Source organism: Epinephelus fuscoguttatus, linkage group LG23 (assembly GCF_011397635.1).
Source record: "Epinephelus fuscoguttatus linkage group LG23, E.fuscoguttatus.final_Chr_v1".
Taxonomy (NCBI): Eukaryota; Metazoa; Chordata; class Actinopteri; order Perciformes; family Serranidae; genus Epinephelus; species Epinephelus fuscoguttatus.
In genome coordinates, this window is record NC_064774.1 from 29,768,530 (window position 1) to 29,785,267 (window position 16,738).

General features: G+C 38.6%; 1 protein-coding gene across 1 annotated transcript; it reads right to left on the reverse strand.

The window, feature by feature from the left end:
- Window positions 1-1,202: 1,202 nt before the first annotated feature.
- LOC125883732 (uncharacterized) lies at window positions 1,203-15,827 on the reverse strand. The gene is made up of 10 exons (XM_049568225.1): window positions 15,532-15,827; window positions 14,226-14,347; window positions 12,649-12,769; window positions 12,428-12,530; window positions 7,849-8,057; window positions 7,309-7,439; window positions 5,842-5,992; window positions 5,200-5,296; window positions 5,041-5,116; window positions 1,203-3,792 (listed from the first exon to the last, which is right to left on the reverse strand). The coding sequence occupies exons 1-10, from the start codon at window positions 15,602-15,604 to the stop codon at window positions 3,697-3,699; spliced, it is 1,179 nt and encodes a 392-aa protein (XP_049424182.1). The 5' UTR covers window positions 15,605-15,827; the 3' UTR covers window positions 1,203-3,696.
- Between the last annotated feature and the right edge of the window lie 911 nt (window positions 15,828-16,738).

Here is a 16,738-nt window from a genome sequence, read left to right on the forward strand (position 1 = left end):
AAAATAGAAAATAGACATTTTATTGTAATGTTTACTGTTCATAGTCTTGGACTCATCATGTTCCTCTGATATGTAGCTCTAGGTTTACCCAGTGGAGGTTCTAGGCTATATGAAAAGCCAGTGCAGAATTCTCACTGTATAGAATACCACTGGTGCGGTTACACCAATATTGCATCAGATAACCAATTATGCACCTCCCTTCACACATGCCCTTCACCACAGTATGACACCTTCATTAATTTCACGTCATCTATGCCGACTTTGTACACTTTTCAAGGACACCTAAATAGAACTGGTCCAGTGCAGCAGGGTTTGTGGAGATTTTTGTTACTGAGGAGCATTAAGTTCTTAATCTTTTCTTGGTATTTTATCAGTGACAGTAAAAGTCATGATGCATAATAGGCTTCTGTTTTAAGACAGAGCCTCTCCTTAGAAAAGAAAAATCCATCCTAAAATAAACCGCACAATTATATTCCTTTCATTTTGGACAGTACTAAATACACACAGCCAGAGAGACAGGCCTCAGTAAGCCCGGAATCTGAGCAACAAGACTTGAACTGATGCTGTGACTTTAAAATTATGCTACTATGAACAAAACAGAAACCAGCTCCGACTGTATCTTAGTTACTCCCAGATATGTAATTACTCAACTGTTCTTGAAAAAGCCACAAGCAGACAAAATGCAGCAATTTCAAATATATTTCAAAACTTCCTCTTCTGACTAGAATTACTGAAGAAATACATTAGTTGTTCTCCACAAGTTTCCTTTTTAAACCAAGGAGAACTGAAAGTCTTTATTTTCTAAGAGCTTTTGCTTTCAATTTCGTTGGTCACACTAATCGTGTTTAAGACTGAATTGCCTTATATTGTACTCATAAAGACTGGAGTTTTGATTAGGCTATATTAGAAAGTTCAAGTCTACTTGCCCAAATATGCTCTGCAGGGCGACTGATGGGTCTACGTTAGGATCAATTTTATTGTCCATTCTAGGAAACATAATACTCAGAGTTACTGCATATCCTGTGCCTGCCCTGACACAGATGATACACAGTGGCTCACAGGAATTAAAGTCATTTCTGTCATGATTTGCAAAAGTGAATATTGTAAAATCCAAAAAAACAAGATAAGTTGCTCCATAGTCCATGAGGAAGAGAGGATACTGCCCATTACAATAAAGAAACAGTCCTGCATATAATCCCCCATAAAACCACAATATGCTTTAATAACAGAACGAACAAATGAGATATAATGTGATAATTGTAAAGTTAACTAAATCAAACTATAATTACAATGTTTCTCATTTCTTAAGTAAAATGTCAAACTGTTCCTTTACTTCAGCGACACAATGCTTGATACCACGTTTTTTAAAAATAACTACATTTTCAAGGTGTGTAATTAAAAACTTTATGTGCAGAAATTACATATATTTATTGAAAAACTATCAGAGTATCATAAAATGAATTATAAACCACACAAAAGTTGGACCCAGCATTAGCCAGTCTGAGCACGTCATCAAAACATTCAGTCTATCACTGTTTCAAACTGTACAGTAACAGTATCAATACATACGCATCTTTACACGAGTGCTTCATTCATTTCATGGTCATAGTCCTCAACAGAATAAAAAAAGGGGGTGGTAATAGTAACAGTATATCTGAGCTTAAAGAGATTTTTACAAGTCCAATCATTCCTGGACTTCTCAAAACATTACACATTCAATATATTGTATTCCTGCGTGCTCTCTCTCAAGAGAGAGCAAATGTAATACCATTCATATCTTTTTCATTTCTACAAACATCTCAGAGCTGTTTTGAAAGCAGAATAAAAAAGGAGAAAGGAAATCATTGGAGAATTAAAGCACAAGTTAAATAGTAGAAGTTAAAATATATCAGCAGGGTTCAGTGTGAAACTATCAGCCTGTATACTTGGGCTGAAAATCAACTGCCTGGAAATTCACATCTATCTACGCTCCTGCTGGAGCTCTGCAGACAGGTAATCCAAAGAAAAATCATTTCTCTTTACTTAAAAAGTGGCTGCACCCACCTTTGTCCAATCACATAGCAAACAATCAGAGGACAATGCTACGGTGAAATCTCTGTAGAACACATGGTTTTCAGCCTCCAAGCTACCTTCACCCTCTCAAAAAGTAGAAAATCCAAACATAAGCTCGCATATAATGCCTGCTAAATCCTAAAAATCACTTATCAAGAAAGTTATAAAAAATGTTTTCTGTATTGCTTCAGCACCTCTAGGGACACATGAATGTAAATTACCTGAAAGTGGTGCCCGAAGCACAGCAGCAGGGGAATTATTAAGTGCAACAAAAGACTTAATGCTCAGAGAAAAACATGGTCATGTAGGGAAGTAGTTCCCTGTCGTTTTCCTTAAAGGAACCCTAGTCTGTATTTCAGTAAACTGACTAAGTGACAAATTATATCCAATGTGTAACAATAATGACAGAACAACGAATAAACTGTACAGCTAACCCAAATAGTGAATGCAAAACCTGTAGGAAGTTTGTGTAAAACAAGAGTCTTGGATGAGTTTTGAGCAGATTTCCTGTGAATATTGTATTAGAGATGAGTTTTCCTGATATTTATATAGATTTAGTTTTAACTATCATAAATACTAAATAGGCTTCATTCAGTGTTTTCTTCTACCTAAAGCTTGGCCATTGCTCTATTACCTCTTTGGTTGTTTTAACTGCATATTTATTTAATGCAGGACAAAGCTGTTAAACTGAGAGTGAAGGCTCTGAGAATATAGAGCGCAGCAGGGATGACGTTTTCAACTGGCCGACACGGAAGTTAGCTTGAGCAAAAAGCCTATGGGATTTTTCCGCTGGATTTGGGGGTTGCTACAGAAAATAAGCTCTGTGGCAAACAAACAACTAACGTATCTTATGGCATAGAACAAAACGTTAAAGTCTCTTAAGCTTGTGTTAACCCTACACCTTATTTCAGGCTTTAAACCAAAAACCCATTGACTTCAAGGTGAGGGAATCTGGGATGCTAAAATGCTAACTCATTTTCAGGTTTTGGGATTCATTCCTGGCAGCAGGAATGAATCTTGTGTTCACTTTGTGAGGTTTTTTTAAAAAAAGTTTGTATCTTGAATCAGAAATGAATGGGGTTTTTCCTCTCAAGTCTTCATACTCCCTTTACATCAAGAAGGCCTCACAACCCCCCCATAAAGCTTCGGCAACCCCGGTGGAGGTCAGGACTCCAAGGTAACTAACCAACTGCATTTCCAAACAAGGAGCTGCTGGTGTGCGTTAATATATCATGGTGATGAGGATTTCTAAATATGGAATACTGATGTGAATTTGGCGTAATGCAGTGGCATATTTGGGCTGATAAGACAAGGACCTTCAGTTCCATGCCATTCAGTGTAAGTCACTTCTGTACTACTGTTTTTAAATAAATAACAGTGAGTAAGCCGTGTGAAGTTTGATTGGAGCTGCATCAGTTTGGGAACAACAATACACTAGAATGCAGTAGCTGCCATAGGCTTTGTTTGTTTGTTTGTTTGTTTTGGTAAAATGGAAGACTGAGTTGACATCTCACTTGATGCACTTGGCTAACGAATCTCTTTGATTCAGTTTAACAGTAAAGTCTCCCAATTTTTTGTTGAGCCAGTGCACCAAGAATTTGGGAGACTGCTGCAGATTCAAGCTGTTGCCGCTGCAGAGGTGGGTCAGAAGTCAGGTTTGCTGTTTAGGGGATCTGCCAAGAGAGTGATTTTACAGGTCTCTTCTTCCTCTGCTTGGATGTACAGGTTGCGAACATTGTACTGAGAAAAAGAAGAAGAAAGTTTGAGAACTTGGAGTTCATGACAAATAAAGTCATTGATTTCTCTCACGTACTTGTTGCGTAAGAAATAGACATTTTGTTTCAACCCATTTTGGGTGCAACCATTGTAATCAAGCATGTGTCAACAAAGGAGGGTGCTGCACAATGCATAACGGAAAAAAAACAGTAGTGGCAAGATGGCACATCACATTGTTCTGTTATTACTGATATTTGTTTTTATCCAAAAATCAAGCATAGATCAACTGTTAATGATAAGAAGAAGTAGAAGACTATTATATGCAAGACTCCATCCTCTCTTCAGAATATGATGTGCCCAGTGATGTTGTTGCTGTTCACACTTCAGGTCAAGAAAAACCTGCTATTTTTTAGTTCTAGCTGGGAACCAACTTTTTTTGGGGTCCAGCCCAATTCATTTTGGTCAAAATGTACCAAATGATTAAAAATCAGGTGCAGGAACTGGAATTGAACCCGTTCCATGTTGGTTAAAAACGGGTACGACAAGCTCAGATTGTTGTTGTAAGTGTCTGACAACATTATGGAAATGATCCCTTCAGAGTAGACATCCTTGTTGACAAGTAAGATCCTTTTTGTTTAACCAGAAACAGCCCTAAAATTGCTATCGCCAAACACACCTGACTCCATTTAGATAAACAGTAATTTTATCATCGTAAAACAAACTTCAATCAATGTCGACAGAAGCAAAATAAAACTCACAAAAACCATCTTGGTTCTGCTTTCTGCTGTTCTAACAATCACCAGCTCTGGTTTGTTTGAAATAAATCTTTAATTCACCCAGTTAGATGTGAAAATATGCTGGCTTTGCACACACTAAAATGACCGTTTTTTTAAATGGAGTCTGGTGTGTGGCGATGGCAATTCTGGCGCTGTTTCTGGGTAGACAAAAGGATCTTAGACACTTAAAATAACAACCTGAGTTTGTCAGTGCCAAAAACAAGCACTTTTAGTGGATGTAAATTGACAGTGCTCAATTGCCCAAAGGGAATTTCACCCCTGCCGTCTACAGTGCTCTTTCTCAATACTGGGGCAATTTTTAAAGAAGTTGTTCCCACTGGTCATTTATCACTTGAGAATGGTAATGACCTTCTCATTTTAGTCTCTACAAGACAGCAAATAAGCATACTTCCCAAAACTGTCATACTATTCCTTTAATAATGTAAGGAGACAGGACAATCAGGGAGTAACCCAAGACAGAAAATAAAACAGTTACCTTATTGTTGTTGTCAGAAATATCGGTGAGGAGGTCCCGAGGTTCTGGTACTTTGGGGAAAATATTTTCCTTATTCCTGAACAGAAAGGGTTTAATATTAGAGGCAAGTAAAGAAAAAAAAATATAGCAGCCAAACAAAAAGATGAAGACTTTACATACTTCTTGAAACACACAAACATCAGCACTGCCAGGACACCGAACATCACTGGGATGATAATGGCAGCATACAGCCACCCATTAGGAACTGTATCTGCATCTGCATGCAAAAACATCAGCAACATTATGATCGTCTGAGAGTGACTTTGTCAGCTACAGTGTTTACAAGTTACATTTAAATCCAGTGTTCCCACTGATAAGTATTCAGATCCTTTACTGAAGAACAGATACCAGTAAAACACTAAAAATTCGACAAACTGTTTAAGCTTAAATATTATATAATGTGTAATTTTGAGTCACATTTCCAGAGTTCTTCCTATGTCTGTGTGTAAAATCTGTAAAACCAGTATTCCCCTCTGAGAAGTAATGGAGTAGAATCATAAGGTGTTTGCATTTGTGCACAGTACTTAAGTAAATGTATGTACAACAGAACTTAATTACATCTCACCACTGTTAAAAACTAATCTCAACTTCAGGGGGGTAGAATATTTCTGTCTGCCAGTGTCATTCTTCAAACATCCACTGGATGGCAGGAAAGTTAGACATTTTTAAATCCTGACCACAGTGGCTTCAAATTGCTGGACAGTTCATTTTGCAGAGAACTCTTCAACAAGGTAAGAAAACAAACAGAGGTGATGACCATACCAAAGTGTTTCTCTTCGCTCCATGGTATGTTTCTTCGGTTGTCATTGTTGCTACTGTGTGTCTCAGCCACTGCTCTAATAGCCATACTGTACGGACAGTTAGGGTCGGCGTGCAACTCGAATGATGTTTCTCCTCCTTTTATCTCGCGAGTCTGTGAGGAATTGAAGGCACAGTTGTAACAGTCACTGATCAATTAGTTGACTAGTTCCAGTACAATAATGAATCTGACAGTATGACTGAATTCTGTGGAGTTTCTGTGTAAAATATGGTCATAATCATATGAACGTTTCAGCTGGAGAAGCAACTGCAAACCTTAGTGTAAATTTAAGCTCTACACGCTGACATGGGAAGAACAAGTAAACGCCACGTACAGGGCTTGCCCACTCTGGGGTTTGAACCAGGAACCCACTCACTGTATCGCTGCAAGACTAACCACTACACCACTGTCTTTATTTAAGTCAACCATGTAGGCATCCTCTTTTGTTTGGGGAAGTTACCTCTTTAAATTTGCATGTGGCTCCTACTCATGTAAAGTACATAAATTCATTTGAATGAATTTGTAAACCCCTGAGGTCATATTAGCAAAGATTCCTAGCACAAAGAGTTGCTTCAAGTGACCAAATTCTAAAAATTCTTACAATTATGACGTTTTCTAAGAGTTCCTGGTAAAGATATTTACAAGTTATTTACAAGGCATCTTAGCCCTTAAGAGAGCTCTGAAAGGAGTGTGGCAGAGGACTTATAAAAGACTTAAGAGTTTCAGGAAGAGGAGAAAATGATGTTAAGAGAAAGAAGTATATCATATCATTTACAGTGAGTAAATGAAATGGGAAAGATTAGATCATTCAGAGATAATGCTTGTGGTTGATCTCATTTGGAATGTGCTCACATCTCCCATCCAACACAATAACAACATAACGTCAGAAAAAAACACTAAGATACAGTAATAACTTGGGTCTGTCTCATCAGCAGAGAGATCACACCAACATTTACGACACTTTCACGGTCTCATATTGCGAATAAAGCATAAAGTCATAATATTATGAGAATAAAATCGTAAATCAATGTCAATAAAGTTACAATATTATGACATTAAACTTGTTACTTTAGGAGAAAAAAGTCTTGCTGGTAACACATTATATTACTTCAGTACTGCTAAAACATCACCTGTCACCTGCAACACTGTTTGTATACTCCTTGTCGCTTTTTTTTACCACATTACCAAATTTTCCGGTCATAATCTGTGACTTTTATTCTCAGAAAATTATTCTAGTAGATTCACGACTTTAATCTTGAAGTTTTTTTCTGTAACATGGCCCTGATCCTCCTTTGCAGTATGCGTCTGTGCACCAGTCAAGTTTCTTTTACAGCTAACATCCATGTCTGTGAAAACATGGATGCTTCACACACACATCTTCCTTCACAGCAGCATATGGTTTACAAGTAAATGTAGAAGTAAAACATTACCTGAGTTTCATTACACTTAGTGTACTTAAGTTCAAACATCCAATTCGGGCCGCGGATGGCAGGAGGATTCCATCTCATATTGAATTTATTTCCAGTTTTAGTGACAGTCCACTTGAGGGCAGGATGTCTTACTGCATAGAGACAAACATGACAGAGTTATATTAACTGCAATCCAGTCATACACATTCAGTGTATATACTTTGAAGCCACTGAGGACCCTTGGAAAGCCCCTCACAGATATATTTTTTTCTCTCCTAAAATAACTGCAGTATGTGTTTTCCAAAGTTGTATGTTTTGGATTCATTACAGAAGAACAAACTGTACACACAGACAGACAGACAGACACACACACACACACACACACACACACACACACATCTAGACATCATGATAAAACATTTCCATGAAAGGACAGACAGCAACTTCTCCTATACTGCAGCTCTGAGAGTGAATGGGGAAGTGTGACATATTTCAACAGAATGTTTGCTCCATAGGACTCTTGATAGTAAATTACAACAGATCAGTCCACTTGTTGCATACCATTATCTATAAGCTTTATCTTGAAGGTGTTCCTGGCCAACATGTTGTTCAGAGTTCCTTTAAACGAAATGTCAATGTCGTTGAGGATGCCCGCGTCCAGATCACAACCAGTCTTGACTCCTTTTGTACTGGGAAGGTACGATGAGCACTCTTTGACGTCAAAAGAGGGCTTAAGGTCAGCCGATTGCTGGAAATCCTCATTTATTAACCTTGAAAGACAGAGAAAAAGCTCATTTGCTTTCAGGCTGCACACTAAGATGTACATTTATGAAACAATTAATTATAAAAATTTACAAAACATTTAAATAGTGCCCCAATTTTCCTACATTATGCTCCTCAGACCTGGCTAGTATAAAGGAAGTCAAGCCATAACCTTTGCATTTCGAGTCCTAAACAAGTCGTAATGTGCTCTTCACCAAATGCAATGCCAGGGATAAAATAAATGTACAAACATCATGAACATTTGTAAAACTTTGTATTTATTTGCTAAAAATATGTTCGTTAAAGCATACGTAACTGAACTTAATCATAAAAAAAAGGAGTGGTGACAATGCACTTTCATACCACAACAGAATGAATTTAGTGTGTTTTGGTCCTGTCTTGCTGTGAACTCATCTAATATTGAAAAAAATGACTTTATTACTGTCTCTTCCCAAATTTGTAGGACAGTTTCTGATATTGTATGTCGTTGCACTTTTTTTGTTTTATGTCTAAATGAAATAAAAAGATTAATGTTAACATGTCTAGGTTAAATAAAGAGAAATAAATGTATTCATGGCACACTTTTGAAACAACTTAATCTCTCACCTTGTAGAAAGGTATCATTAATTTTCAAGTCAAAAGGCTCAAGTCCAAGTTGGGTCACAAGTCATGTGTTACAGTCCAAGTTCGGCAAGTCTTTTTTGTTTTTTTTGAATCCAAGTCATGTGACTTGAGTCCACACCTCTGTCAATGTTACTGTGCAGTTAATAAGAGTAATTGCAATACACTAATTTGTCACCCTGAGAGAAAGTACCAGACTCCCTTAAGAAATAGCTGAGTTTTGTGAGTTATTAATTTAGGGAAAACTTAATTAACTCTGTGAAATGCTCTAACAACAAATATTCAATTATTGGTCCCCTCTTATAAATTTGCCACCTGTGTGGAGGTTGTACACAGAGGTGCCTGTTTTGATGTGCGCCGTTTGGTGGCTGTGTATTTTGGCCTTAATTTGCTGAGACGAGAGGCTGGGCCTTGTGAGAAAATCTCCAAGTTGGCAACACTGAGTGTGTGTGCCTGTACGCATTGATATTTACATATTTTCCTCCCTGCTACTGGGCTACAGCCCAACAGCCAGGCCCTCAACATGCCCCTGCCATAGATTTTATTATCAAATAGATTCCTGGTGCCTATTCATCCCAATGGAGATGCTAATCTGGCGCATACGGCCAAAATGTTTCTAGCTTCTAGGTTTACTTCCACGGTATGCGACCCACTGAATAGTAGTAGTGTTTCTCCCACTGGCTCTGTCTGCGAGTTCCTGCTCAGCTCATAGACTTTACATTGTGATGACATCAGGGATTTTAAAATTATTTTTCTTGGCTTGAAGAAAGTTTTACAAATATTAAACCTCCATGGATCAAATATTCATAATAGGAAGAGTCATAACTGACCTTGTTTGCAATTTGAGGTGTCCTGTCAACAGTTTTACAGATATCTCTTTTATAATAGTGGCCTACGGAGTGGCCACTGGAAAAAATATGGCTGCAAGGCAGACCAGTTCTCCTAGGTGCCTGGTCCCTCCTGTTATGTCTGTCTTATATGTGAAGCTACAGACAGCAGAGGGATTGCTTAGCTTGACATAATTACTGAGAACAAGAGAAAATAACTGGCCTGGCCTACGGAGGTAACATTATTTGCCTACCAGCACTTTCAAAGCTCATTTTAACGCTGAATTTTTTTTCAAATTCAGACATAACCCAAAGTGTTATAGCCACATTTCAGTGTATTATTAACAGTTAATGTCAGTGGTTATATGATTTGCATTTGTATTGGAATGACAAAAATACATGTTTGAAAATAGACTACAGGAAATTATTTCTTAAAATGAGCAGGCTGGCTCCTGTTTGGTTGCATACCATTTACTGAGTGACTGTAGCCTAGAGCACTATCATGTTGTGCTCCTCTGAAACACCAGTGTTGCGCGAACCTTGTGAGGTTAACTGACACAGCAGTAGTGAGGTCAAACTTAGCACACAGCTGTGTTTACGAAATCCAGAAAGTCCTGGTTTGGCTGAACTCACTCTTAGCCAGGGCTCCAGACTAACTTTTTTTTTAGTGGGAGCACTGTTAAACTGTATCATAAGCTATATGTAGTTGACTGTATATTAACATTGGACTGTTTTAATTATTTAAGTATTGAACATCACAGAGACTTGTGATCAGTGGGATGGTCAGGAAATATGAATCAACATTATACTGGACATCATCATCACATCGTGTTTCTGTGACTTCCTGTAATGGCTGAAGGCTGCTGGAAACTGTCGGGAAACTGTCTGGCTGAATCCAAATGTCTGCACTTCACCGCACTTGCAGACTTGCTAACTTTGCAGGTACCTTCCTGGGAAGTCTGGGAGTGCTTAGGGCTGTCCAAATTCACAATCCAGCCAGTCCACACAGGGCCTAAAGCGGACTTTGTGCAGACTTCCAGAGAGTTCCCTTAGGGTGCAGAGTTAACTGATTTAATAACCGTTGTATAACATTGTGGGTTTTTCAACTGCCGAAAAAACTAAATGCTCTAGGTCCAGCACTGTAGGCAGGGGCATTAACCATCACAGATCTCAAATGCTAAATAAACAAACTGACCTTGACAAATGGTGACCAACTGACTAGATTTATGCTATTAGTGAGTGTGAAGAAGACATTAGCAAGTGGCCAGATATATTATAATAATAATAATTAATAATAATAAAAATAATAAACCTTATTTATATAGCACTTTTCAAAAAACAACTTTACAAAGTGCTTCACAAACATAAAAACAAAAATCACAATTCATCCCAGTATTACAAAACAATAAAAAATAAACAGAGATAAGACAATGAATAATCAAAGAAACAATAAAAGCATAGGTCAGATAAAACTTATTAGTTAAAAGCCAACCTATAAAAGTGAATTTTCAACAGAGTTTTAAAAGACAACACTGAGGTAGCTTGTCTGATACCCAAAGGAAGTGCATTCCACAACTGTGGAGCCCTTACAGCGAATGCCCTGCTACCTTCAGTCACAAGTCTGGATCTGACCAAAAGTGACAGCTGGTCAGCAGACCTGAGAGTGCGAGGAAGGGTGTAAGGGGTAAGGAGATCAGAAATGAAGGATGGGGCGAGGCCGTTCAGTGACTTAAAAACAAAAATAAAACTTTAAAATCAATTCTGAACACCACCGGTAACAAGTGCAACGAGGCCAGAATAGGGGAAATGTGCTCATACCGTCGGGTTTTTGTGAGAACTCTAGCTGCAGTGTTTTGAATAAATTGTAGGTGGTTGATGGATTTCAGTGGCAGTCCGGTAAATAAAGAGTTGCAATAATCTAAGTGGCTAGAAACAAAAGCATGGATTAGGGTTTGAGCATTACTGAATGAAAGAAAGCATCTAATTTTGGCGATGTTCCTGATTTGACTGATAGCTGACTTAGTGATATTGCTAAAATGTTTAGGAAAAACTCAGATCTGAGTCAAAGATTACCCCTAAATTTCTAGCCTCGGTAGTTCACTGTAATCCTAATAAAAGTAAAATCTGGGTTACAGAATCTCTGTGTGGTTTAGGTCCAAACACCATCACTTCAGTCTTATCGTTGTTTAACATAAGGTAGTTGCTGGACATCCAGGCTTTATGTCTGTGAGACAGGCTGTGAGTATGTTAACTGAGGTGAGGTCGGATGGATTTATAGATAGGTATATTTGAGAATGCACATGCGTATTTTTGATGACATCGGTTGTAAAAGGGTTGGAGGGTACGCATTAATTTAACCTTGTGAAACTGAAAATAGACTGACTATCAGACATTATAGAAGAGTATATATTTGATATTTTCAGACATACACTTTTAAAAACAAGATAATGACACAGATGTTAGTATGTACTGTTGAACATCATCAACATGAACATCTACTTTGGATTTCTGGTTATGCCTATGGTTTTTGGCTGGAAGTAAAAGTCCAGCTTCATCATTAAACACTACATTACCAAACATGGCTTGGGCCTTGAAGAATAGGCGTCACCCATTTGTCAACAGACACTGCCGACGGTCAAACTTATACTCCCCAAGGACTGGACTAATAAAAAGCTGAGCCATTTTATATGAGGAATTTAGCCTCAATTGAACCCTTGTTCATTACTTCCACTTGAGTCAAGCCCGACTCTTCAGGTATATTATGAAACCAAGATTAGCCATGGTGTATCAGGAAATATTGCAATACAGCTCTCTATGCATAATAGTGAGTTTCAGTTTATTAATCACTCTGAGACAACATTGGAGCTACTGGGCTGCTCCCCATAGTCTGTTTTTAATTGTGTAAGCACTTAATGATAAAACCCACATACCTATAGAAAAACCTGAAATCTGGAACATTTGGACTGACTGGGTTCCAGGAGCAGCGGGTTTTGTTTTCGGCATAGAGGTAGCACTCCAAATCCCTCACCAGGTCTGGGAGGAAATGTGACACATACACACATCATAACCAACAGATACACTCACGTAAATGAGGTCAGCATATGGTTCAAAAAGCACATTTATTTGTCTACTAAAAAGCATTCACACATACCTGGGTAAGTCCGGTTGATGGTGGCCTTGTATGTACGTGAGCCATTACAGGTAGCTTCAACAATTAACTGCAGGGATCCCCCTTCCATCACAACAGCCTTCTGCCAGGGATTAGTAATATTCTGAATCCACAGTAAAAAGAGAGAAACACTGAATGAACAACTAAGCCATCATCAGCGGTATTAACACTAAGACATAAACACGCACACTGGCCGTTTTGTCCTGTAATATTGTAAAAATCAACCGTATACAATGATATGGGTCTTCTGTTGGGCGCTGTCAAGTCAAGTCAAGCCAAGTCAGGATTTATTTCTAGAGCACATTTAAAACGATGGCAGTCAACCAAAGTTCAGTTATTAAGAGTTAAAACAACTTCAATAACAAAAATAGAATAGATGTAGAAAACAACGATAAGAAGACAGAGCAAACAGTGCAAACAAGAGAAAGGTTTTTAGGGAGGATTTAAAAGTATCAAGGGACTGGGAAGATCAAATGTGAAGGGGGAGGCTGTTCCAGAGCCTGGGGGCAGCCACTGCGAAGGCTCTGTCACCTCGGGACTTTAGTCTGGTTTTTGGCACCACCAACAGTAGTTGGTCCGAAGACCTTAAAGTTCTGGTTGAGGTGTGGCGCAAAAGGAGCTCAGAGAGGTACAGAGGGGCCAGACCGTTGAGGGCTTTAAAAACAATTAAAAGGAGTTTAAAATCAATACGAAAACAGACCGGGAGCCAGTGGAAGGAGGCTAAGACTGGCGAGATGTGGTCGCGCTTTTTCTTGCCCGTGAGGAGGCGAGCAGCAGCGTTCTGGACGAGCTGTAGATGGTTGAGGGAGGACTGATCCAGGCCAACATAAAGGGAGTTACAATAATCTAATCTGGTGGTTATGAAGGCATGGATACATGTGTTCTTGATACATGTCTGGCAGAAAACTGACCAGATGCAAAATCTGAAGCACACCCGCACATGGTGCAGAGGAGACTTTAAAAAAAAAAGATGAATATTGGACTTTTACTTGTAATAGAATATATTTTATGCATTATTTCTTACATCTGTTTAATTACTAAAGGTCCTGAGTACTTCCTCCACAACTGTGATCAAATAAGTGGTGTACATTGCTGTCTACCACCTCTTTTAATAATCCAACTACAAGTTGCCAAAGTCAGGAATGTCCCCACACACATAGGCTTTGATAACAATGTAACATATAACAAAAAGATATACTATAATAAAGCCAGTGTCATAATTTAAATGTGGTGGTTGTCTGTGTAGAAGTGAGAGATGATGGAAATTGAGTTTTCAGTCAGTTTTCTGGGAATAATACCCAACAGTGACCCTTGTAAATTGTTTTTTGCTGTGCTTACTGCAGAGCAGTGAGATTATTTGTGTTACAGGAGATATTTGAACTGCTAAAATATTTAAACATTTATAACTGGTGGGATACTTGGGTGCAGGTGCTACAGGATTCCTCAGAAAAGATTTAAAGGGTATTCTTGAGCTGCATTTATAAATAAAAAAATATATATGTGTGCATTATATATATATATATACACACACACACACATATATATATATGCATACTCACGTTTTGTTTCGAGTCTTCAAAATACCCATTATATGAGCAGTTCCCCACTGGTGCCCAGGACACCTGTGTTTGAAAATCATTAATCCATTGCAGGGAGACATTTTGTAGTTGTAAAATTTGACCTTAGGTAGAGAGAGAGAAAAGACAGAAATATGATTACATATTATTTCAGTGTTCCACCATCTATTCATTCCTTTCATTCAGTCTGCTCATGTAAAATGACTTCTTTTTGACCCTGTTTACAGCAATGCAGTGCTCATCCAGAGGGACAGCTCTAGATGAGAAATATTTGCCTTAACTCTCAGGAAACTGTAAACAGTACACACTACTGATGGCAACCATCTGCCCTTGTTGAAAAGAAAAGATCGCTTTCCCACACAGCTCAAGAAATAGCTACATCCATACTTTAATTTGGTGATTATATAAATGTCATGTTATTTTCTTTATCTTCAATGTCAGACACCACGGTGAAGTTTTAACTTGGATATTCAACAGACATTCACTCCAGATCCAGCAGAATGTTCTTGTGCCTGCACTTGCACATGTACTAAAATCAACATCAGATGAGGGGAGGAAGGGTGGGACAGTAAGGTCTGTCCACAAATAATACTCTTTCTGCCATGTGGCACTGCAAGAAATGATAAAACCTTAGAGAAAAAGGATCAGCACAGCTACCCATCACTAAAAAAGTCTTCAGTGCCCAGCGAAGGGATGTTTTGACCAGTTACTTAACCGAGGCAGCAGACTTGGATTTTGGACTCACTCCACATGAGGCACTAAGCATCTGACAGGTACAGGTTAACCAGTTAGACCTTGGTAGGAATTGGTTATTATTTATCATTTTTTATGTGTATTTTTTTTTTTATAATTGTGTTATTTTTAGAACTTGTGTTTGACATCAGTTACTGGGTTGTGTGATATAGTTGGAGAAGTTAGAAACACTGCTATTCATAGGCCTACTAGATTCTGAGAGCTCATTGAAATTCAGCAAGTTATGGGTGCTGAGACAAAAAGCGTTACAACCAGCCCCGGCCTCCCCTACTATGTTAGCTATGATTCATGTATAAAAATCCATTTAGTTCTTTATTGTCACCAAAACATACCTAAGCCTTAAGTTTAGGCTACATGTTTTTTTTTTTTGCGTTGCTCAACCGTCAACCACCAGACGTGACGTCATTACTGGGAAACACCGTGTCATAGACCGTGGCAAAATTGGAAAATTCGTCAAGGACACAGTTGAAAACACAAAGGCAGTAAAATGTAGGCCAACACAGAACGTTACAGACTATAAAGGCTATTTTCTTACCTTGTTGGGCTTCAGTTGTCACAGAGAGGAAGCTTAAAACGACCAACGCCAAACTTTGAAACTTCCTGGCCATCCTTTTAGTCTTTTCCCTTAAATGGACTTTTCCACGACCGTCGGTGTGAGGATAAAACGTTTTCCTTTGATTATTCCCGCTCCTTAACACGACCGTCTACTGTCCGGCCTGCCTGTAACGGGTTGTGTGAGGCGAGTCGACACAGTAAAGTGTCCCTGTCCACTTTTGACTTTCGCTTCCAGCTTCTTCTTTAAGAAGACATGAAAAGTTTTGGAGGCTGGAGCTGGGCGGAGCAAGCACTTCCTCTTTTTTCCCCTCGCCAAGGAGATACACGTGAACGCACACACGCACGCACCCTCGCCAATACGCGATTGCAACATCAGCCTTGTGCATTTTAAATGTTGCTGTCCTTATGATTTTTTGTTTTTTAGTATAAATGCTAACAAGGTATTAATGGTAGGATTATGTACAAATAATCTGCAGCCCTTTTCCAGGTGCTCAGACATCAAACACTGAAGGAAACTTGTAGATGAGCTAAAGAGCTAAAAAAGACAAATCTAAGACGAAGGATATGTACCCCTCAGTATTGAGAACATGCGCATTTGTCGCGCTTCCCCTCAAGAAAACATGAAAACAGAATTATTTTTGACAAAATGAAAGCCTTCTACACCATAAACCGATGAAGAAAACACACAAATTTGTACATTAAAATTCACCAGTGTGCAGGAAATACAGGATGAATTCCATTTGCACTTGGAAGTCACACTTTCCGAGTTCGAAGTCCAATGATATGGCTGCTCCATGTATCAACAGCAGTGACTTTGTAGTAACAGTTTATTAGCATTGACTTACTTGTGTCTCAATGAAACAGTCATACACACACTTCTGTCCGACTTCTACTGTGAACATGCTGCTACGGTGTTTTTTAATGCGCAAAATAGAGCGTAATATGTTATGACTGGTATTGCTAACAGTTGCTAACTTGGCGAAGTGGTAGCCTATTGCTAATGGTGCATTCCATTTGCACTGGGAAGTGTAATTCCCTAGTTCCCAGTCAAACATTTCGAATGGAACGCCTCTAAAAGTCGGATTTTTGACTCATGAAGTGCGAGGAACATTATTAACATAACCTCAAAATCCAATATGGCTGCTCCATGCATCGACATTAGTGAAAGCTGTAGTAATACACTGATT